Here is a 23,342-nt window from a genome sequence, read left to right as displayed (position 1 = left end):
CATTGGAGAAGGAAATGGCAACCCACTCCAGCGTTCTTGCCTGGAGAATCCCAGGGACAGCGGAGCCTGGTGGGCTGCCGTCTATGGGGTCGCACAGAGTCGGACATGACTGAAGCGACTTAGCAGCAGCAGCAGCAGCAAGACAAAGACATTGACTTGGTCTCCAAAAGAACATTTATTTCCAAATTGAGGCCACAGAAACAGAAACTCCCCCTCCCTGACCTCTGCCACTCCCACTGGATAATTTCTCAGCCTCCACAATAAGATGCCTCTTTGGCACATAAACACTTCTAGAGGAGCCTCCAGCTGGGGGCCCAGTTGAGCCTCCTGTTCACAGCTCAACATGTTTTAAGTGTGGTGCCTTCTTTGCCGCCTCCCCGGACAGTAGCTCGTTCCAGAAAGCCACTTCCTTGTTTTTCAGCTTCTCGGCTCCCCGAGTGTTGACACCAATCTGAACGTACCCTTCTCTATGATCATATACCGGCCAATGGGGAAGCCACTCCCCATTGGGGTTCCTGAAACAGAATCAAATAGAAATTCACTTAAGCAATAGTGTAGTCCCAACAACCCTCTGAGATGGTCAGCGATCCCATGGCTTCATTTTTGCCAAAGGCTCATATGCCTCCAGAGACAGAAGACTGACATGTCTTGGGCAGCCGGTCCATCACAGGGAGCTCTCATATCAGAGGTCACATGGTGGGGTGTTTGACCATCACACTTTGGAAGCTCCCCCAACCCTGTCCCTTGTCCCTTCCAAACCCTGCTCCATCTCTGCTAGCAGCTCACCCATTCCGAGCAAAGTTAGCCCAGTATTTCATCACCATCTTGCTGAGACTGATCTCCTCTTCTGATGCACCATCTGTGAGGAGGAGACAAAGCCATTGCTACTCAAAGTGTGGTTCGTGGGCAACAGCAGCCCTTGAGAACTTGTTAGAAATTCAGAAATGGGGCCCTTACTCCAGACCTACTAGATCAAAACCTGCATTGTAAGAAGATCTTGAGTTATTCAAGCACACTTTAAGCTTGATTGTCACCTACTGACACTGAACTCAGTGCAAGTCACTCAGTCGTTCGGACTCTTTGTGACCCCCATGGACTGTACCCCACCAGGCTCTTCTGTCCTTGGGATTTTCCAGGCAAGAATACTGGTGGGGGTTGCCGTTCCCTTCTCCAGGGGATCTTCCCAACCCAGGGATCGAACCCTGGTCTTCCGCGTTCCAGGAGGATTCTTTACCATCTGAGCCACCAGGTTCAGTGAAGGCCTGCAGTCGATCCATAAGCTGACTGCCTTGTTCTGTGCCTGCCCGACTGCCCTTCCCCCTTCAGTGTTTCAGGGACACACCCCAGGGTTGATGCTAGACTAACCCCACCTCCCAGGATGCTCTCCTTAGGGTCTTTTCTCAGTTTCCTTCACCCACACACATTTTCACAGAATTTGAAAAATAACCAAGCTGCAAGATCCCAAATAGTCATCCATCACATCCAGAGGCACAGCCCTGGGGTGTGTCACACACAAGCTGTCTATAACTGCTCATGGTGAAGACATTAAAGGCCTTCAGGACATTTGTGAGAGGTATTCTTTAAAATGTTACACTTTAAATATATTTAATTTAAAAAGATATGAGCTTTAAATGGATGGTTACATATATAGACACATTAGTCCTTGTTCAAGGTTAACAGCAGTCCTAACCTTGCTATCATTCACAATCTCATATGCTCTTATGAGTGTGAAGTGAGTGGTGGCCTTCTACCCCTGAGCAGGGCCTTGCAGGTGACCCACCTCCCATCTTGCTGATGCCCAGGTCTAGATTCTTAGAGCGACCATGGGTGAAGACCCAAGGATATGCATTCTCCATCATGTACATTAGAGCAAAAAAAAGGTTGGGAGTCTTTGTCCTTCAATGCTGTTTTGGTGAAAGTAAGACCTGGAGAGAAGGAGGAACTGTCCAAGGTCACCAAATCAAAACTTGAACCCCGATCTTCTAACTCCAAGCTTATAGTCATCAAAGGGCCATCACCTTTCAGAAATGGAGCCCCGAAGACAGAGAAGAGCTCATCCCCGTGGTCTCCTATCACCGTCTTTGGTTTCAGCTCTGCTAAGAAACTTGGGCGATAATGAAACTCATACATGTAGGTTGGGGCTCCAGCATCTGTAAGACATGGATTCATACACAGTTCATTTCAGCAGATGCATACCTGAATGGTGTCGAGGTCTCGAGAGGGCATGAGCAATCAGGAAATTGGGGGCACACCTGGTCCTGAGTGAACAGCAACGATAGTATTAGCAGCTGCCCACTGTGAGAACCAACTGCGTACCAGACGCTGTGTGTCCCTGCAGGAAGCCCCTGGTTATTAGCACAGTAGAGAAAGAGTTTGGGAAAAATTCTCTGACTTAAGGGTATATTAGTGGTGGAGGTAGAACTAGATGGAGCCAGGTGTTTATTGAATGAATGAATAAATGTTGAAACTCTGAGGAAATTGATTCAAAATAACTATCATTATAGAGGCATTGGGTCAATACATGTAAATGTCTTTGGCTACCCATGCGTTGACACACTAGAACATCTAGATACATACAGTTTATGTACACAGAAACACCACTGTATTTCATTGATATGTGTGTGCTAAGGCATTTCAGGCTTGTCTGAGTCTTTGCCACTCTATGGACTATAGCCCGCCAGGCTTCTCTGTCCATGGGATTTTCTAGGCAATAATACTGGAGTGGGTTGCCATGTCCTTCTCCAGGGGATCTTCCCAACCCAGGGATCGAACCAGCAGCTCTTATGTCTCTTGATTCTTTTCCCCTAGTGCCACCTGGGAAGCCCACATTTCTTTGAGAGCGGGTTACTTTTCATTCCTGTGGAGAATACGGGCAGCACAACAGGTGCCTTCGATTCTGCCTATTTTTGAGCATTTCCAGTGTTTTTCTCACCTACTAAGAGTGGAGCAAATTCAAGGAGATTCAAGTTGCTAGCCTGAAAGTGCAGATACTGAAACACAAACCTATGCAGAAGAGGACAATTTACTGCCTGTGTCCCAGGAAACCTCAATCCAGCATTTCCTTTTTGTCTCTCCTCTCACAAGTCTTGCTTCCTGCATGGCCCAGGGAGTGTGCGGCAGTGGCATAAAGGCTAAGGAAGGGGACAGTCCCTCTCTCCTGGCCTCTCCCCTCGCCTCCCCTCTCCCCTCTCTCCACTCCCTCTTGAAGCCCCAAGAAGGTGTTACTTATTCTGCTGATGCTTCAGCAGAGATGCCCATCTTGCTCCTTTAGGGCTAACTCGTGGGCCCCCACCTGGGGAGTTCTGTGCTTTGCACTGATCGTTATGCCACAGCCAGTGACTGTAATGGGGAAGGGTCAGGCCCCAAGGCAGACTGGTGCAGAATATCGTAACTTCTCCCCGCTTTTTGACACTCTCACATTTGGAAAATGCAGAAAAAGGAAAATGAACAAAACGACCACTTATGATCGCACCGCTCAGAGAAACCTCTGCTAACATTTTAGCACTGATGTATAAAAAATAAGGGTATTATTGGATATGTAGTTTTGTAATGACTATGATAACTTCTTTATATTATTAAATATTTGTCCACTCCATGGTGTAACAATATACACCACCCTGACAGGAGGATGTAGAATACTTTAGTTGCCTCCTTTTTCCACCCCATCACGTCACCCTTAGTTTAGCAAGAGGTGTTTTTTGGAAGAAACAATCCTCCCATGGTTCCATAATCCACGTGCTAAACAGGTGCTTCAGGGTCAAGCAGAAATTGTTGTATCGACAGTGTTTACTCTTGCTTCTGCCACTCTGAAGTGTTAGAATCAGGGGACATCCCTGGTGTTCCAGTGGTTAATACTCTGCACGTCGCCTGCAGGGGGCGCGGGCTCAATCCCTGCTCAGGGAACCAGGATCGGGTATGTTGCATATTGTGGGCAAAAAAGAGAAAGAAACTCAGAGCCCAGCCACACAAGAAAGGCCTAGTGTGAGTGACAGAACTCAATTATGATAACCTCCTTTCCCTTCCTCCTATTGTTTGTGTTTTTTCACTGTTTCACCTTAAACTACTGAGATTTATTTTTAAAAAAATTCCCAGAATCACAACATAATCTTCACAGAAATGTAGGACAGAGATTTCAATAATAACACTTAGGAGCTACAGGAGAAGTAGGAGGTGGGAGAAAGCTAGTCATAAAAAATATGTAAACTGAAACAAAGTGATGCTCTCCTTTTTTTGGTGAGGAAGGACTGATATAAAATTGGCAGCATTGTTTTTATTCTTCTCATCTGACTATCCCAAGTGAGATAATTAAGAAATTTGCACTCCCACACACTGGAAAGCAATTTCACAAAATGTATCAAGAACATTAAAATGCTCCAACAGCCCAGATTAAGTTTTACTTCTAAATACAACCCCAAGAAAATGATTGAGACTTGGCTAAAGATATGTGCACATGAGGCTGAGTATGATGCTGTGTGTAGCATTAAAGTGAGCAGCCTGGCTAAATATCCACTAGGACAGGGACACTAAAGGAAATGTAATCCTTCATGCCACGAAATAATTGAGATTTTTCATGAAACGGTACTGACAGTGAGGAAATGACTACAATACAGTGTTCCGTGAACAACATAATAATTAATTGTAAAATTATACATAAGATATGGAAAGATTCATAAAAGAAAATATGTCAAAATGTATAGCTGACACTTTAGGTGAAGGAATTATGAGTGCTGTATAGTTGCATCTGCACATGTTCCCTTATTTTGAAAAGCTTCTACAATGGTCAGATCAATTCATATTCAGAAAATGCTTTTTTTCTTTTAGAGTAACACGTTTTTTAATCAAAACGAGAATTGAGAGAACTACAATTATGATACTCTTCTTTCCCTTCCTCTTCTTGTGGTTTGTTTTTTTTTAACTGTTTCACCTTAAACTATTGAGATTTATTTTTAAAAAAAATTCCCAGAATCACAACATAATCTTCACAGAAATGTAGGACAGAGATTTCAATAATAATACTTAGGAGCTACAAGAGAAGTAGAAGGTGGTTTATCACTTCCTGATAAACTCCAAGAAGTGCTGGCAATAAGACCCTGAATTCAAAGTCATGAGATGTCATGTACATATATGACTGAGTCTCCCTGCTCTCCATCTGAAACAATCACAGGATGGGTAACTGGGTACACTATAATATAAAATGAAAAGTGTAAAAAAAAGAAAGAAAAACAAAGTCATGAGAAGTCAGATAAAAGAAAGCTCAAGCCTAGCATGGCTGGGAGCGGCACGGATGCAGACGCGATACTGCAAATCCGACACACGGGAAGAGGCAAGACCAAGTACATGAAGGATTTGACTCCGGGAAGCCCCTGGCTGGTCATCAGGACCTTAGGAAGGAGGCAGTGGTAGCTAGCACCTCCAAATTACTGAATGCTTGGGGATAGAATATGTCAGCTGTAGCTACATTTTATTTGCTGACAAAGTCTCCAAATTTAAACCCTCCTAGCATGGTTATGCGGAGAGGTCTGGACCAAAGTGCCATCTCCTGGCTTGCGGACTAGGTGAGTGAGGGCTCCAGGAAAGGAAGGGTCCCGAGAGGAACTCAAAAGGTACCGAAAAGGAACACCTTTTCTCCAGGTGAGCTCATCCATCCCTGACCTCACACCCCACACACAGACTCGGGTCAGCATTGGAAGGTCCTGTGGTAGACACAGCACACACTGGTATAAACTTAACTTGGCCACAGACACTGACATTTACCAGACCACCTGCTCCTACTCGTCCGGTGCTCAGGCCCTTGACTTTCTTGGTCCCAGACAACACTCCTGTTTTATGGCTGCAGCTGGCAGCATGCGGGATATAAGTTCCGTGATCAAGCCTCGATCCCTGCCCTCTGCTTCGGAAGCACAGAGTCTTAACCACAGATCATCAGCGAAGTCCCTCAGACAACACTCCTGATCCTATGCTTGGCCTCACGCCATCCCCAGCTCCACTGGCTAACAAACTAGTTGGCAGCTAGCTCTGACCTTGGAAGGTGTCTAAGACAAAACCTCCAGTATGTGCCCTGTGGCCCCACAGACTACTGTAATTCAGGGGAGGGGCCCCTGGGCAGAGGCTGTTGGTGCTTCCCCACGTTCTCTGCATCCCGGCACACTGGCCTCAGGTCTGCCTCCCATATCTGCAGCTCTTTGCCTGAGGTCTTTGGTAGCCAGAGACCACTCTGCCCATGTGTGCAGATGGGCAAAGCACCAGGGAATTAACTGCCCTTGGGAACAGCCTTCAACTGATGACTCATGGAATTTGGAGGATAAGGAGCCCAGCTCTCTTGCCGCTGACTGGGGAAAACCCTGAGCCGCGTCTTCTGCTGGTTCCCCAGCTCCAGGTGTCTGTGGCGGACACTTGCTTGGCAGCACAGGGTAGACTGACTTCCTTCTCCATTCCTGTCACTTCTCCACTCCTCTACCAGGGTTACCTGGGGTCACCCCCAGATACACTGCCTGCAGTTAGATCCTTTCTCAGAGTCTGCTTCTGGTGGAAACCAAAATAGAACAGTGCCCTGGATGCAGTCAGTTTTGGATGACCCTCAGCAGTTCCCACCCGTGTGCTTGTGCCGAGGTCCGGGCAGAAGTCAGCGATGGTGGCGTGGCAGGGATCTCCTCCTGCTCAGTGTGAAGGACTCACCTCTGTGGTGACGGGCCATGTTCACAGACGGAACACCAAACATCACATCTCCTATCAAGTCCAGGAACAGGCCTTTCTTTTTGACAGGGTCGTCTGTCCCTCCTAAATACTTGTCCGTGGCCACTGGAGCCAGTTGCTCTGGAATGCTCTTAAATAGATCGAGTGAAAGTGACCACTGTTAAAATTAAATACAAAATGGAGGCCAGACTTATCAATTATCTGTGCAGACAAAACCACTGAAGCCATGGAAACCAACTGTAGCTTTTCATACACATGAGCAAAAAATGTTATTATTTTTTGTAAAACCCTCTGACAATCACAAAGTAAACTTAAGTCATCTCCCTAAAATGGCATGAGATAACCGCTTTTAATCAGTCCTCTGCCACCTGAAAAGCGCTATTGCAATAAGCAATCACTACAAAGGTGAACAACTTCCTCATTTTCACTTTAGAAGCCATGCTGTAACTTCACATCCCTGAGTTCCTGTGATTCCTGGCCTCTTACCAGGATGGGGTAGTACTGCCACACGAGTGATGTGGCTGTCTTCTGGTCCAGCTTGTGTTCAGAGAGTGGATATCTCACGAGCTGTTGAAACAGAGGTTAAGCAATTGTGAAATCATAGGCAATGGCAGGAAAAACCAAAGTGACCAAGAGAGCAAACTCCTGCGGGCTGAGGGCCACCGTCTTGGCTTGGTGGGCCTGGGCCTTTGATGAGCCGGGTAAAATCAATGCATCAAATGGACTTTCATATCCAGAGATCAAGGAGTGCAGAGAGAATACCGTGATTGTTAACAGAAGCTGTCCCGGCTCCGTGTGTGTTCACACACACACAAGCAGATACACGTGTGCATGCTCAGTCTCTAAGCCGTGTCTGACTCTGTGACCCCGTGGACCTTCCAGTCTCCTGTGTCCATGTGATTTTCCAGAATACTGGGGTGGGTTGCCATTTCCTATTCCAGGGGAATCTTTCTGACCCAGGGATCAAACCCACGTCTCATCTGGCAGACAGATTCTTTACTACTGAGCCACCAGGGAAGGATATACATACATACATATGTATACACACACACAGACACATACACACACACACAGAGTTAGGCTTAGAGCCCCCACAGTGGTCATCAATGCATAAAGGGAAGGTTTCAGCCAGCCTAGTGTTGAAGTGGAAGGCTCTGAGGCAGAGGACACAGCCCCACTAATACCCCGCCATGTCAGATAACTAAGAAAGCCCCAAATACTGCCATTATGATTCTGGTCCTTCCGTAAAACCTCTGAAATCGTGCTGAAGAATCACAGAACTCTGCACATAACGACTCCATCAAAACTCTGTCCTAAGAGGCTTGACCAAACTTCAGGACAGCTGCAGGAAGCTTAAGGCCATGTCCCCAGGATGACCGCAGGCCCCCTTAAAGAGCTCTGGGCTGCCAGGAGATTTTACTGTTTGTTTCAGCAAGCACCTGGTGAAGGGCAGGTAGGTCCATGAAACCCATCTTGAGCAGTTACTTTAGAAACCTTGTAATTTTAAATCTTATCTTTGCCCCTTTAGATGTAACTCTTCCACCCCAAACTGTTTGCTCAAGGACCTGAGAGCCATCTCTATGGAAAACAAACATCCAGGGGATAATTCTCGCTCTCTCCTCCAGTCCCTGTGAGATGATAAAGCCTAACTTCAGTGGGGGCCTGATTCTACTTACACCGCTGCCTCCTGTCATAAAGACAGAAGTTTGTTTCTTCTCCAGATAATGCCAGCTAACAAATCCAGGTGGTCCAGTCACATGGACGATCCACCCCACCCCACCCCAACCCACCCCACTCCCACCACTCCTTAAATAAGCTCCAGGCTTTCATTTCAGGGATTGGGTTCAGTTCATGATGGATCTTTTCCCTAGAACAGGGGTGTAACTGAATCAAATCTGTTACTAGTCACCTAGTGGCCTGCTTTGTTTATCTCTGTCAGAAGGGAAAGTACTTCCTAACTTTTGAAGTCAGTTTTGACCCAGGAAGATGCAGGCTCCTTTGACTCTTTCCGTGAGATGACTGAGAGCATGGGTGCAGGAGTGGGGCGGATTTGTGGAGAAAGCACGGAAGCAGCAAGCCCGAGGGGAGCGGCTGCAGGCCCCAGGCCTCGCTCTCCAGAACTCCCGAGCCCCTTGCCCTGTCCAGGCCTTGGGTTTGTCATCTGCTCAGTGATGATCTCTACCAGCCCTCCTGGAACCGACATCTCAGGATTCATGGATGGGAGGACCATCACAGAGTGTGTGGGGATGTGGGTCCCCAGGGCTACGTCTCCCGGATGACAGTATGGACCATTGGAGGTGGTTTACGTGGAAATGTCAACTTTTGTATGAAGGGGACAGCTGCCCTGGTCCCAGAGAGGGGTCTGCAGAAAAAAGCGTTCTGTGACCAGAGAGATGAGGGGTGATATGGCCACAGATGGGAGGTGTGATATGATGGCAGGGGAGACAACTCTACGAGGCCTGCGCTTTCTCACCAATGGCAGAAGCCAGCCAAACTCCTGCTTGTTGACTCCGATGATGTAGGGAACGGTGTTGAAGTTCTTTTCAGCCAGCACCTCTTCTGGCAACTTTGGCAGCAGCACTCCGTCAACCACGGTGGGCAGGAAAGGATGGGTCTGCGGAAGAGGGCAGAGTATTGTCTGGGCCTCCCCTTCCAGCTCACACCCGCATCCCCGTCTCCACCTGCCGAAGCTCACAACCTGCATGTGCTCCTGGCCGGTGGCCACACGCTCAGGGCTAAGTCGTGGACCCCAGAGGGCAGAACTGTGACCAGGAGACAGCAATAGTCAGGTGATGGGGGCAAAACTTCACTCAAATTGGTATAAAAGTACATAATACAATGTGTATTTTATTTGAAAAGCATACATTAATATGTCCCTATGCAACTCTCCATCTACAGTCAGTTCTTGTAAGCTCCTCTCACAGGAAACCAACCTCACAAGGAAGCCCCCCATTTTTGGGTCACTTTTGAAAAGCTATAAGATAACTAACCTTTGAACCAGGCCCCCCAATGCTCTACTCATCCTCAGCCCAAGCACACCTTTCAAATCTTTTAATCACCCAATGCCCTGCCCAGGTTGTTCGTTCTCCCCACAGATCAAAGAAGCAGAAATGAAGAAGAAGAAATTCACAGATGATCGGATCTCTTCCCTAGCTGATGCATCAGGAATCTCCAAATATAAGAGCAAGATAACACCTAGAGGAAGACCAGGAGGAGTCTACCACCTGCACACCAGCCTGCAGGTGAATAGGGACGGCGACCACTCTGGACCCCTCATTCCAGGGATGAACTGAGGTGACTTCTCAGTTGTTCCTTAAAAGGTTTCATGGCCAAAGAGAAACTTGGTGGTTTTTGGGAGGGCACTGAGCCCACCATCTCCCCAGATTGTGAGCATTCTGATTAAAGGTCGTAATTGGCCAGCAGCAGGAACCCCTCTTGACTTGGTAACATTCTCATTATTCATGATATTTAAGTTCTATAAAGTCACCATGACTCTGATACAGCGAATGCTGAGCCACTGCGCCGGCGAAATAAGGAATCGGGTTCCTGAGAGCCTTTGGTCACATTATTTCAACCTTGTTCTGTAAATGTTTCTGTTTAAAGATACTTTATGTAATAAACATTTCTTACAGATAGTTAGTTATATGTAATATTTATTGATAATGAAACACCAGTCAACAAGGGCTCAATGTTTTCTTAGCCTGGAGAGGCTGCTGTTGGAGTTTCCTGTGAGACTGGGTTGGGGGTGGTGTCCTGAGGACTGAGACTCATGGCTCCTTTCCCCACAGATCTGGAAACAGTGCAACTTGCACAGCCAGTCAACCCTGCAGCCCCCAGGAGACGATCCGGGCTCCTCTTGAAGGCTTCTGAAGAGCCCTTCACCCGTCATCTTCAGTCCCCACAGTGGAGGTTTCTCATCCACCTTCTCCCAACAGGGCGTTTTTAGGAATGTATACAAGACTAGGGGCTGGCTGGCGACAGGGACAGAGAGTTGATGATGGGGAGCAGTGGCCTGGGGGTCGGGGAACAGGTTCTGGTCCCATGATATGGTCATCCTAGCTGTGAGACCCAGGACGTCATAGCCCCTCTCTCAGTGTCAGCACTATAAACACTAGGGTTTACTAAGATTCCACATGAAGAATTCTTTCATTCTTCTCTAATCATTAACTGAAGCTTTGGTATTAAGACTTAAAATGTGTAATCAAAAACCAAAGTCCTTACCTCTCTAGGGTCTCCATATAAATCAAGTTTGAAAAAGTTCTGTGAAGACAAAGACAGAGGTTGTGGTGAGGAGACTTCCTGGAAGGAAAGCTGACCTCTGTGAGCTGTGCCAAAAGGTACCAAGTGCTCCCTCCTGGCGCCACCCTGGCTGGGCTGAGAGGAAGTGGGCAGGACACCCTCCCCCGGGCACCAGCACAGGGAGCAGTGTGGGGTGGGTGAGGGGGCTCTGCAGGGCACTGCTGCTGGTGCCTGCCCTGCCCTCCACCCATTTCCCCTTCTTCTTCCTCCAGGCAACAACACCCCGATTTTCCTTTGGGGGATCCCCTCTTCCCCACTCTCACTCCATGATTGCAGGCATCTGTATGTGGCCTCAGGTGCACCAAATCCCTGAATACAGGGACTACTGCAGGGGTGGACATGTGCCCACGTCAGTTCAGTAGAGCTTACCCAAATTTTTGCTGCAATTGTTGGGAAATAGGGTTTCTAAAGAGATAATATGTAAGACTAGAGTACTGTTGCTATCTTTAACCTCCCCAGGGGACAAATCTGTCTGAGAGTGATGCCAACACCGAAAGGTAAAAGCTGAGGGATAAGGACAGTTTCTTAATCACATCACATGTGCGTCCGGACCCAGCCATGCCTGAAGCCATCCACTCCTAGGCTTGTCAATGAGTTACCTGAAGATTCTGTCCTAACATATTCCTTTCTCAAGGCACTTTGAGATGAGTTTTCTTATCTTGCTTTAGAAAATCCTGACTCATACAAGCTGACTGAAATTCAGCCCAGCCCATACTTCTCTTTGTTGTGAGTCTGCCAAGACTGTACCAGTTCTATTGTGAGGCTGAAGCTAACAAGCCTGACCTTGTAAGGGGAAATCCCATTAAGAGTCCCTCCATTGTGTGTTGTAGGCCTACAATCCAGGTGTGTGTGTGTGTGTGTGTGTGTGTGTGTGCGTGCGTGCGTGTGTGTGTGTGTGTGTGTGTACTGGGGAGAGAAGATAATCCTGGAAACACTTCCACATGATCTCAGAAGATCTCAGAAGAATAACATGGACTCTTAGGTTCTCTGGGTTTTCCCAAAGTCATCCAATCACCCCCTAAATAAGGTGGATCTCTTGTGCCACATGGAGTTTTAGAAAGAAATTTATACAACCAGAAAACAGTTGTGTTTATCTTTGAGCACAGTGGTCACCTTATTTGAGTCTGAGAAACCAAGATTCAAGGCTACTTTGGACTTAAACCATGGAAATAGAGCAGAGTCCAGTGCTGGAATATAGCCCCTGGGAGTCCAGGAGTAGCCTCAGGATTCTAGGGTCCAGACAGAGAGTCCAGGTGCTCAGGCTACTCCAACAGTTCCCACTGGCTCTAAATGTGTTCTCTGGGTATCTGTCAGGCTGTAACTTCCTGTGATGACCCACCATCATAGCCATCAATCCCGAATGTCGCCTTCTCTGTGAAGGAGCCCTGCTTCCCCTCTCTGTACTCCCACCACACTTAATCCACATAAGTCTATGTGCGTCTTTCTCCTTGAATAGTTCCTTGTAAACAGGGACTATATCCAATTACGTCTGCAACACTCACTCTGTTACCTCTACCCATACACCTAGCAGAGGGGATGGATGGATGGATGGACGGATGGGTGGATGGGTGGATGGATAAATGGATGCATGGACTGATGAAACTGATCACTATGTGGAGTATGGATGAACTGGGGGGATTACTGGGCAGATGGATTACCCAGCGGATTAGCTGATGGATGGTTCACTGATTTTACAGAGGTGGGTGATAAAATAGATATATAGATGACTGGTAGCAGATGAATGAATGTTACAGATGAGTTGATATTGGACTGATGAAAAGATACTGATGGATTCTAATTCATCGATAGATGGACAGATGTATAATAAGGTGATGAACGAACTGATGGATGGATGAACAGGCGGATGGATGAATGGGCAGATAAACAGTTATGACAGAATGATGATTGAGGCAGACATGCAGAAAGTCTAGGAAACTGGGCTACCACTGGGTCATAACTGAGGTGGTTTTGAGACAAGGTGTGGCAGGCTTTCTGAAACTATTTGTTCTACATAACCCCATTTCTAAAATTCAAGGTGGTAACTATCTCTGAGCATATGTAATGTTTAATTTCTTAAAAATATATCAGAAAACAAGATTGGAAAAGGTAAGTTTTGATAAATTTGAGGGGTCATTGTTCAGTTGTTTATTTTGTTATTTACTGTCTTTGGTAACATCTGAGATATTCATGAAAAAAAAAAAAAGAAAGAAGGAAACATTCGCTTTGAGATCCAGAGGCTGACACTACTCCTGGGAGCTGAGAAACTGTCCCAGGTAGTTTTTCCAGGGCAAGAGGACTGAAGCTGAAATGATGAAGGCTGGGGCCCTGTTCCCAGGGTGGGGGGCTTGTTTTCCCAAGAGAGTGGATGAACTTACCATCTTCTGTGTTACCTCCAAGAGCTCATCCTCTGTCTTCTGGCGCAGGCAGTGAACAAGGACAGCCGAGGTGATGGTCTTGCACCCAGCAAAGGCAGCAATTCGCTGTAGAGATCACAGATGACAGCAGAATTCAAGAGCCATGCCTCTCCCTCCATCAGTACCGAGGTCTTCTGTCCCAGCCTCCCTTGCTATAGGCAGCCTGTGATAGCAGTAAACACCCCAGACCAGTAGGTCCTGGGTCCCAGGCATGCCGGTTATACTCCTCAGCCTCGCTGCTTTATCTCTGTTAAAGTGGACAGAATGATCTCAAAGCTGAACATCTAAAGAGAGGCAGCACAGAGGGGGTGCTTAAGAGCCTGGAATCCAGAATCCCACTTTCTAATTTCAAATCTTGACTCATCCAATTAATAGTCGTTTGGCCTCAGGCCAGTCAGTTGCAAAGTGAAGCCAGAGGGGAAGATGCAGAAGAGAAGTCAGGCGCCATGATGGCGGAGCCCTGGAGAGTGTGCACGGGCTGCCCAGAGCCTGGTCCTGTGTCTGACATACATCAGTGCTCAGTATGTATTTGGTGGAAAAATTAAAAGGCACAGGAAGAAGTAGAGGAGAGAGAAACAGCGAGAGTGCAAAATAAGAGTCTCGGATTCTCCATTCTTTGATTTCTTGTCCTGTTTGATAGCAAAATCCGGTCCCATCTCTGAGACCTTTCTTTCCTTTAAATGAGCTCCCCCTTTTGGACTTAAGCTTGATTAATGGGCACCGGCTGTCAATATCCCCAAATTCTGAAAACATTCTCAAAAATTCTAAAAATTCATGGAGCCCCTTCTCTCCCTTTTCTCTCTACCAGTCCCTTCAGTCAGTGCCAGCCCCAGCGCTCTCCAAATCAGCTCTTGCAGCCTGATGAAAACGCTCTGTAGCACTGATTCCAAGGCACACTCCTCAGCAGAGCCTCTGTGTTGCTCACCCTTCCTAGTCTTCCTAATGCTCATCAAATAAAGCCACAGTCATCACCAGGTCCTATGTAGTATGGCCCTGCCATGGTCCCATGCTCAGCTCTCTCCAGGTTTCCTCTGAAATTTCTGCTCTGCCCACATGAGGCTTCCTCACTCTCTTGGACATTTGCCCCTGGCACAGGACATTTGCACAGACTGCTCCTGTTTCCTGGATAGTCCTTGCTTGCCAAGTAATTTACTGCTGATCTTTCTCATCTCAACTCGTTGATCATATTTTTCTTTTTTTTCCAGGAAGACTTTCCTGATAACCTCCCCTGTACCGTGGACGAAGTGCTCCTTTTGGATTCTGTTATGACCTCGGGTACCTTCCCTTATTGTTCTAGGTACAATTGACATTTTGTAACTGGTAAAATTATGTAATCCATAATCTCTCTCCTCCTTGAGAATAGAATCTAGGTATCAGGTTATCCCCAAACTATCTGTGGCATGAATCAATGAAGCCATGAAGAATTCTCAGGCACCCACCTCGTCACAAAGTCCCCAGGGAGAAACCACTCCAGGCCACCATAGTGTAAATGAGTTCACTTGATCTTAGATCTTAAGCAATATAATACACAGTCACACATTCAGGGCAGCACCCCACCTGGCACACTTTGGGACATGTATTCAGTGGAAAGTACATGGGGCTGGCAGACCAGAGTCATGAGCCTGAGTCCAGCTCTGCCCTCATCACTCTCTGACCTTGGCGAGGCTCTTAGACTTCAGCTCTCTGCCCCAGTTTGCTCAGTGGTAGAACTAGGAGGTGGGCTGAGGTGTGTCCTTGCCCTACCCCTTCAGCCATTTCTCACTTCTATGATTTTCTGGGGATGTGAGCCAGACTGAACTCTTAAGGAAGGGCCCTGACAATCCGGGAGAGCAGCGCGTGGTGTGCGGGCAGTCCGGTGTGAGACCTACCTCAGCTGCAGCCTTCGAGTCCCTCTTGACCAGGGCGGAAGTGAGGGCCACGCCGCTCTCTGAGATGGCCCGGTGGAAGAGATTCCTGGCCAGGGGGGACAACACCTGGAGGACCGTGTTGAGAAGGGAGTTTATGCTCATGGGGAGGGTGGTCTTCAAGAGCTATACCCATCCACAACCCTGTCCTGGACTGTGGAGACCATGGGCCCAGCATCTGAGAAAACCTCAGCTGGAGGGAGGCAGGAGCAGAGTGAGGGACAGAATGGGTGGTGCGTGGCGCCCACTGACTGTAACAATCAACCCTATCTGAAGGGCAGCTCAGCAGCTCCTAGCAACACTTTAGCGGCACAGTTCTCATGGCAACTATACTCAAGTAAGAATTAATTTAAAAAATTAAGGCGAATAAAAATGTTTAAATGGCTCAGGAAATATAAAATAAAGAAAATAAAGGCACAGTTCTGACTTCCCATTTCCATTACTCAGAATTTATCCTAAGGAAAATGAGCATGGAGGTACACAACAATTTGTAATAATGCTCACGTTGTTTATAATAGTAAAAATTGGAAATAACCCAAGGTTTCAATATTATGAGATTGGATAAATAACGTATTTTTCATTCTTACAATGAAATTACTTGACTGTACATACAAAAAATATGAAAGACTGTTTAATGCTCAGAGAAATATTTATGTTGTTTTATAACGCTAGGGAAAGTTTGTGTTTAAAAATTTCTAGCTAGGGCTTCCCTTGTGGTCCAATGGTTAAGAATCCACCTTCTAATGCAGGGGACATGGTTTCAGTCCCTAGTCTGGGAAGATCGCACATGCTGTGGAGCACCTAAGCCTGTAGGCAACAGGTACTGAAGCCCTTGCACCTAGAACTGAGCTCTGCAACAAGGCATGGCACTGAGACGCCCCCGCACGCAGAGAGTGAAGCGATGAAGACCCAGCACAGCCAAGTATTTCGAAAGGGAATTATAAAAGTTCTAGCTAGGTTGATAGATGGATAGTCAGATACAGAGGGTGAATTGTGCAAAAGAATTAGAAAAATACAGCTCAACATGTGTATCCATAGATAATGGAATTGTGAATGATTTTTCTTCTTTGAGATTTTCTGTACCTTTCCTTTCTTCCACTTCATGAAACATAAAAACATTTTCCTCTGAATGTTGAACTGTGAAACCAACATAGATTCATCAAATACAGTAACAGGGACTTCCTGGTGGTCCAGTAGTTAAGACTCCAAGCTCCCAGTGCAGGGGGCTCAATGGATACCTGATTGGAGAACTAAGATCCCACATGCAAAGTGGCCAAAAAAAAAAAAAAAAGGAGGCACTAATAGCACTAACCCTCTGCTCAAACGTGAGGGAGCTGGAGTGTTTCCCACGGCTCCCAGCACCCTCTAATCTGGCGTTCCGGCTTTGCTTCCCTCGCTGTCTCCCCCATTCCCATTCCCCACACCGCACTCCCGGGTCCTGTCTGTGTCCCTTGTTCCTGTCCCATCCCCCATCCCTCCCCTTCTTCTCCTTCTCCCCAGCCCAGCTCCATCCCTCAGCCCCAGAGACTGCCGCCCTCCCTCCTGGGCATGGACAAGCCACCAGGGCCCTCAGAGGGGGCCTCCAGTGCTCATGACTCCTGAACTGTAGGCCTGGCTTCAGGTCAGACAAGGACACTCAGACCAACCTCAAGTTGGCTCCTCTGATTAATCATTTACACACACCCCTAATCTCAAGAGAAGTGAGGCGACTCCTAACGTTAAAGTGATTAAGAAGGAGAGGATGAGCTCAACAGACACAGGACAGGAAGAGAGTGTCTGTCGCAGCTGTGGCTGCAGCTACGGCCCCGGAGGCTGAGCTGAGCCCTGAGCTTCCTGGGGGCCAAGGGGAGTCTGGCCTTTAACTCTTCACCATCTGATGCTGCACAGAGTCGGGTCAACCTTGAATGCAGGTCTTAGAAGTAAAGGTCCCAGGACTAGATGGGCTGGTCTGCAAGGGGTCCCAACAGCAGCCACATCAGGGCCAGGAAGACTTACAAGAATGGAAACACTTTCCCCTCCTGCTGACTCTCCAAAGATGGTCACAGAGCCTGGATCCCCTCCAAAGTTGGCAATGTTCTCCTGGACCCACTGCAGCGCGGCCACCTGGTCCAAGTGGCCCCAGTTCCCCCGGCAGTGCTCGTCCCCTGTGCTGTGAGTGAGAGGACAGGGTGGGGCTGGGAGCAGAGATGTCCCGGCAGGGCCCTGGGGACCAGAGATGGGGCTGGGGCTCCAGGGGAGCCTTCTGGAAAGGACTGGGCTTCTACAGCCCTGACACGGGGTCTTCACTCTCCTGCTGTCCTGCTCTGCTACAGGGCTCTGCAGAGCCATCCCGCATCTACTGACTGAGCATCTGCTACGGTCGGGGTGCAACCCTGGCTCAGGTGGCAGAGGAGAGGCCGGGGGAGAGGAAGTGGGGCGAGTATGCGCAGTTACACTGTCACTGGGAGCACACACGGGCCGTGGGGGAAGAGCTGAGGGGTCTCCGTGAAGGGGACACATCCTGGGACACGACTCCCCTGGGACAACCCTCCGCCGGCCCACAGGTCTTTTCAGGGAGGTGACCACCCCTCCCCCGGGCCACCCCCCAGCATCTCAGGGTAAGAGGTCCTGGCGCCAGTACATTCAGGAAAAGCTCAGTAACTGCCTGCTGGAAACCTGGTTCCTGTCCCCAGAGAATCCACGCAGGAGACTCAAGCCTTCACTCATGCATGTGCCAAATTCCCAGAAGGAAATGGGGTAAGTGGGCCCAAGGCTCCTCCCAGTAGATGTCCCCTGGAGTCAGATGCTCCTTACAACCCCCCAGCTCCAGGCACCCGCTCCTTCACCTACTAGACTTCCTGGAGCTCCCCCATGAGTCTACCCCTCTTTACTTCCCCAGGAGGAAAGATGTGCGAGCCTCTAAGTGCTGTGCTGCATGGTGACCGTCATCTTGAAGATACTGCAACACGCCAGGCAGCAGAGTGAAAAGGGATAAGCAGTTCAGATGAGATGACAGCTGGGTTGGGCTTGGTAGGAATAATAGGAGTGTGTCAGGGAGATTGGGTGTTTTATGTGTAAGAGCTCAGAAGTAAGTGCACCACGGTGGCTGGGGAACAAGAAGGTAGGTGGAGCCCAGTTAGGGGGGCACTCAGATGTCAGCAGGGAGCCTAGCAAGGAGCCCCTTGAGGGCGTGCATGACCAGAGTGGGGTCCTAGCACCCCCACCTTGGGGGCAGTGTGCCACCAGGAGAGTCCAGGGACTTACCTGAAGAAGCCCCAGATGCCCAGGCGGTACTGAATGGTCACCACCACCACATTTTCATGGGCAGAGAGGGCCAGCCCGTCATAGGTTGATGCCCCGCCCACCATGAGACCTCCTCCGTGGATCCACACCATCACCTGGATGGGGGGATGCAACCACAGGGTTACAGGAAGCAGAGCTTGGGAAGACCTCAGAGGCAGGCTTGGTCACCTACCCGTTCTCCAGCTGCGGCCCAGGCCAGCACCCCACTCAGGGCACCCTGGCTGCCCCTGCCTGTCTCCCCTGCCCCAGTGCCACCTGCGCTCAGTGCTCTTCATGCTGAGAACATCATCATGGGAACAGCCAAGGCTCGAGCATCATCTCCTCCCCAGCACTCTCACCACCCTCACTCCTGGACCCCTCACCCAGCTCAGTGCACTCAGCATGCAGAAGCCCTTGGCTAGAAGCTTGTTTCAGCTTCATCTTAAGTTACCTTCTGAGTGGCGAATTCAGCTTCTCAAGTGAATGAATGATTGTGTCAAGAAGCACACGCCCTGGATGGTAGCTCTTCTTAATATGACTTCCTGCTGCCTACTTAGCTCCCCAAATCTCACCCATCCTCCAAGCCCAGTATAAAACCAACTCCTCCAAGAAGTCTTCAAGTATTGGGTGAATATGATCTGAAAACCTACTAGGTGCCAGGGACTTCGGGAAGAACTGAGCATGAGAGAGAACATGATAAATCATACAACACTGTCCTGAATTTAAGGAGTTTACAGGGCAAGAAAGATTAAAATAATATTATAAACATTTGGTTAATAAAATAAAAGAAATCAGTTACAAACTATGTGCTAAGAGTGGTTCTAAGCAATAAAAATAAATCATCCATTTGAGAGGGACTCTTAATTGTCCCATTTCATAGACAGGAAAACTGAGGCTTTTTAACCACGCTAAGGTCACGCAGCTAGTAAGCGGTAGAGACAGGAGTGAACCCAAGCAGTCTGGCTCCAGAGTCCACATGTTGAGCAGACCGGCACACAGAAGGCAGTGGCCATGCCTCAGGAGGGTGGCTGTAGGGGCAGAAGCAATTCCTTCCCTACAACTCTAACTAATGCATCAGGAAGACTTGCCTCATGTTCTGACCCAGAAGCTGCCATAAACTTGATATTTGTTACTGAAACCTCATGTGTGATTATCCCAATTTGAGGAAGCAGCTAGTAAAAGGCAGAACAAAGATTTACACCCAGACCCTACAGTTCCAGAGCCTGTGTCCACACTAGAGGTTCTCCACCCTCAGGTTTCCGGAGCCCCTGCTCCTCTGACACCTCTGACCCCTGCCTGCCTCCGGGTGGAGGGACTGAGTTTGCAGTCATCTCTGAGTCCAGGCTGAGCCAAGGGCTGGCCAGCAGCGATCTGCTGAAGAGGCCAGTCCAGCTCTGTGCAGATCCTCCAAGCCAGGGGATATGTGGTCACGATTTTCCCTTCCCTCTTCTCCTAACCCCCACTTCTAGCTATGTGTATGGGTACACTCAGTATGTAATAGGGGAAATGAATGAATGAACAATTGTCCCCACCTCTTTGAGCTTCTAGTCACAGGTTCACAGACACCCTTCTCCACATCTGGGCACCATGCCAAGGGTGTTCCTGGGTGATGGCTGGGTGTGCCCAGCCCTGTTCCTACCCCAGTGACCGCTCCTTTTCCAGCAGACCTGCCCCAACGTCCAGCCTGAGTCTAGAGGTCGGTCATCTCTCTGGGCTCCAAGTATTGTGAAAATGCTGACTCACTGACTCACCAGTTCAGTTCAGTTCAGTTCAGTCGCTCAGTCGCGTCCGACTCTTTGCGACCCCATGAATCGCAGCACGCCAGGCCTCCCTGTCCATCACCAACTCCCAGAGTTCACTCAAACTCATGTCCATCGAGTCAGTGATGCCATCCAGCCATCTCATCCTCTGTCGTCCCCTTCTCCTTCTGCCCCCAATCCCTCCCAGCATCAGAGTCTTTTCCAGTGAGACAACTCTTCGCGTGAGGTGGCCAAAGTACTGGAGTTTCAGCTTTAGCATCATTCCTTCCGAAGAACACTCAGGACTGATCTCCTTTAGAATGGACTGGTTGGATCTCCTTGCAGTCCAAGGGACTCTCAAGAGTCTTCTCCAGCACCACAGTTCAAAAGCATCAATTCTTCGGCGCTCAGCCTTGTTCAAAGTCCAACTCTCACATCCATACATGACCACAGGAAAAACCATAGCCTTGACTAGATGGACCTTTGTTGGCAAAGTAATGTCTCTGCTTTTTAATATGCTGTCTAGGTTGGTCATAACTTTCCTTCCAAGGAGTAAGCATCTTTTAATTTCATGGCTGCAATCACCATCTGCCATGATTTTGGAGCCCCCCAAAATAAATTCTGACACTGTTTCCACTGTTTCCACATCTATTTCCCATGAAGTGATGGGACCAGATGCCATGAACTTAGTGAGCTTTAAGCCAACTTTTTCAGTCTCCTCTTTCACTTTCATCAAGAGGCTTTTTAGCTCCTCTTCACTTTCTGCCATAAGGGTGGTATCATCTGCATATCTGAGGTTATTGATATTTCTCCCGGCAATCTTGATTCCAGCTTGTGCTTCTTCCAGCCCAGACAATCAGGAAGTGAATTTAGATACAAGAAAATCTTGATAGTTGGCAAAGGAAAGTATAGGAAAAGCTTGTTGCTCCAGGCTCTACCCCGTAAGCTGTGACACAGGAAGCTGTCAGAGAAGGTCTCTGTGTTCTGAGGAAAGGCCACACACAGGCTCTGTGCTAGTGCATGTCAGAGCGCTCCTGGCTGTTCCAGGAGCCCCATGCTCCAGTCCTGCCAACCTGACTCTGTGACCCTGCCTTCCCCTCACTGAGCCTGAGTTTCTCTGTCTGTAAAGGAAGGGTTGGCTTGTTGGCTTATCTCCAAGGTTCCTTCCAGCTCTAACTTTATGGAAATGACGTTTTACCCTCTCTGGGTATCAGATTCCTAATCTAGCAATTAAGAGTCATCCTTCTTGTCCATCTATTAGCATGAGAGGCCCTGGAAAAATGAAATGTGCAATACAGATGTGCAGCAATCTCCGCCAGGGGCCCTACTCTGGCCGAGGGGAAACAGAGGTGTGGGCCACCTGCGCTCCCTGATGTCAGGTTTGGCTGTGGTGCACAAGAAAGCCCTGGGGCCCCAGAAGACCCTTGGCCCACGACGCCCCCACCCAACACTGCCTTCATCCCATTCCAGTCTACCCCAGCCTTGCCCAGTGGTTCCCGCCGCTTACCGGCAGCCTGCTTCTCTTCGTCAAGTCAGCAGGGGTGTATATGTTTAGGTAAAGACAGTCTTCAGAAAACGTGAGACTAATGCTCTCCTTTCTGTTGGTAAAGAGATCCGAGAGCAACTGCGCCCCCACTGGGTCTTGGGAGCACCTGTGAGGGGCAAGGAGAGAAGAATTCTTGAGGTTCAATCAGAGCTGAACAAGATGTCTCCTGCGGTCATCAAAGGCCTTGGACTGGCAGCTTCAGGCCAGTAAATAGAGTTGTTCTTACCATACCTGGGGCATGCGATGGGGATGCTCAGGCTCACCAAGGTCTCCCAGGACCATGTATGGTCAGACCTGACGCTCTTCCCTTCCTGGGGCCTCTGGAATGCCCCGGGTCAAGGAAGGAGGCTGCCCTATGTGCTGATGGGCATGAGAAAGGACCATTTCCTGCATCCCTGGGTCCACACCAGCGCTGTATGACGCCCGCGGTAGAGTGCCTATATTCTGCCCACAGGGAAACATGTTCTAGTCCACAGGAGACTTCCAGGAACCAGGAGAAATCAATCAAATGGCAGATATTTAGGGTCTACAACAAATCAGCGTCAAGTATTTGTGGGGCAGCATTAGAACTACATCCTAGCCCTGCCTCTTCCTGATACGCTGGGTTTCCTTGGGCAAATGCCTTGCCTGCTCTGGACCTCAATCTGTCTGGTGTAGTGAGGGGAGGATTTCTGTAAGGATTTTGCAGCAGGGACATGCCAAAATTCTGTCAGCAACTCATCACAGGCTGGAGCTACAGGTTGCTTTAACAGGATATCCGAAATATGCAACATGTGGCTTCCCGGGTGGTCCAGTGATTAAGAATCTGCCTGCCAATGCAGGGGACACGGGTTCGACCCCTAATTGGGGAACTAAGATTCCTCACGCCTCGGGGAAACTAAGCCCGCTAGCCACAACTCCCGAGCCTGCGCTCTAGAGCCCTGGAACCACAGGGACTAAGTCCACGTGCAGCAAGGCCTGGACCTCAAGCACCCTAGGGTCCGTGTGCCACAACACAGAGGCCACCGGAGTGAGAAGCTGGTGCAGCGAGAAGTCCCAGCACTGCGACAGGAGAGTATCCCCCCCTCCCCCAACTCCAGAACACATGAGCGCCGGCGGACAGCAACGAAGACACAGCACAGCCAAGAACAGATAAAGTTATATACCGTAAAAGAAGTGGATTTATAGAAAAAGAGGCACCAGAGGTCATAACAGGTAATATTTACTCAGTCCTCTCAACGTGTGAACTGTTGTTTTAAATACTCCTTATATATTAACTCATTTAGTGTTCTCTGACATAAGTTCTATTATTACCCCCATTTTATGTTTGAGAAACTGAGGCATAGACATGTTAGAGAACCTGCCCAAGGTCACACAGCCAGGAAGAGCCAGACTATGCAGCGCTTATGCCTCCGAGGACATTACAAACCACATTTCCAGATGTTCAGAAAGCGGGCGTGATGACCTCTAGTATGTCAATGAGGTAACTGAGGCAATGAGGTGCTCG

At 48.6% G+C, this 23,342-nt stretch overlaps 1 protein-coding gene across 2 annotated transcripts in view; it reads right to left on the bottom strand.

The window, feature by feature from the left end:
• Window positions 1–331: 331 nt before the first annotated feature.
• Window positions 332–23,342, bottom strand: part of LOC138095819 (liver carboxylesterase-like) — a 29,749-nt gene continuing 6,738 nt past the window's right edge. For both annotated transcript variants that reach the window (XM_068991729.1, XM_068991731.1), the window contains exons 3-14: window positions 21,818–21,962; window positions 18,554–18,687; window positions 17,306–17,459; window positions 15,275–15,379; window positions 13,368–13,472; window positions 10,915–10,953; window positions 9,167–9,307; window positions 7,180–7,260; window positions 6,676–6,823; window positions 2,019–2,150; window positions 787–859; window positions 332–515 (exon numbers count right to left, since the gene is read on the bottom strand). In XM_068991729.1, coding sequence (XP_068847830.1) covers window positions 332–515; window positions 787–859; window positions 2,019–2,150; window positions 6,676–6,823; window positions 7,180–7,260; window positions 9,167–9,307; window positions 10,915–10,953; window positions 13,368–13,472; window positions 15,275–15,379; window positions 17,306–17,459; window positions 18,554–18,687; window positions 21,818–21,962 — 1,441 coding nt within the window. The remainder of the gene's footprint in view (window positions 516–786; window positions 860–2,018; window positions 2,151–6,675; window positions 6,824–7,179; window positions 7,261–9,166; window positions 9,308–10,914; window positions 10,954–13,367; window positions 13,473–15,274; window positions 15,380–17,305; window positions 17,460–18,553; window positions 18,688–21,817; window positions 21,963–23,342) is intronic.

Source organism: Capricornis sumatraensis, chromosome 20 (assembly GCF_032405125.1).
Source record: "Capricornis sumatraensis isolate serow.1 chromosome 20, serow.2, whole genome shotgun sequence".
Lineage (NCBI taxonomy): Eukaryota > Metazoa > Chordata > Mammalia > Artiodactyla > Bovidae > Capricornis > Capricornis sumatraensis.
Note: the sequence above shows the minus strand (reverse complement) of the source record. Positions and strands in the feature narration are given on the sequence as shown.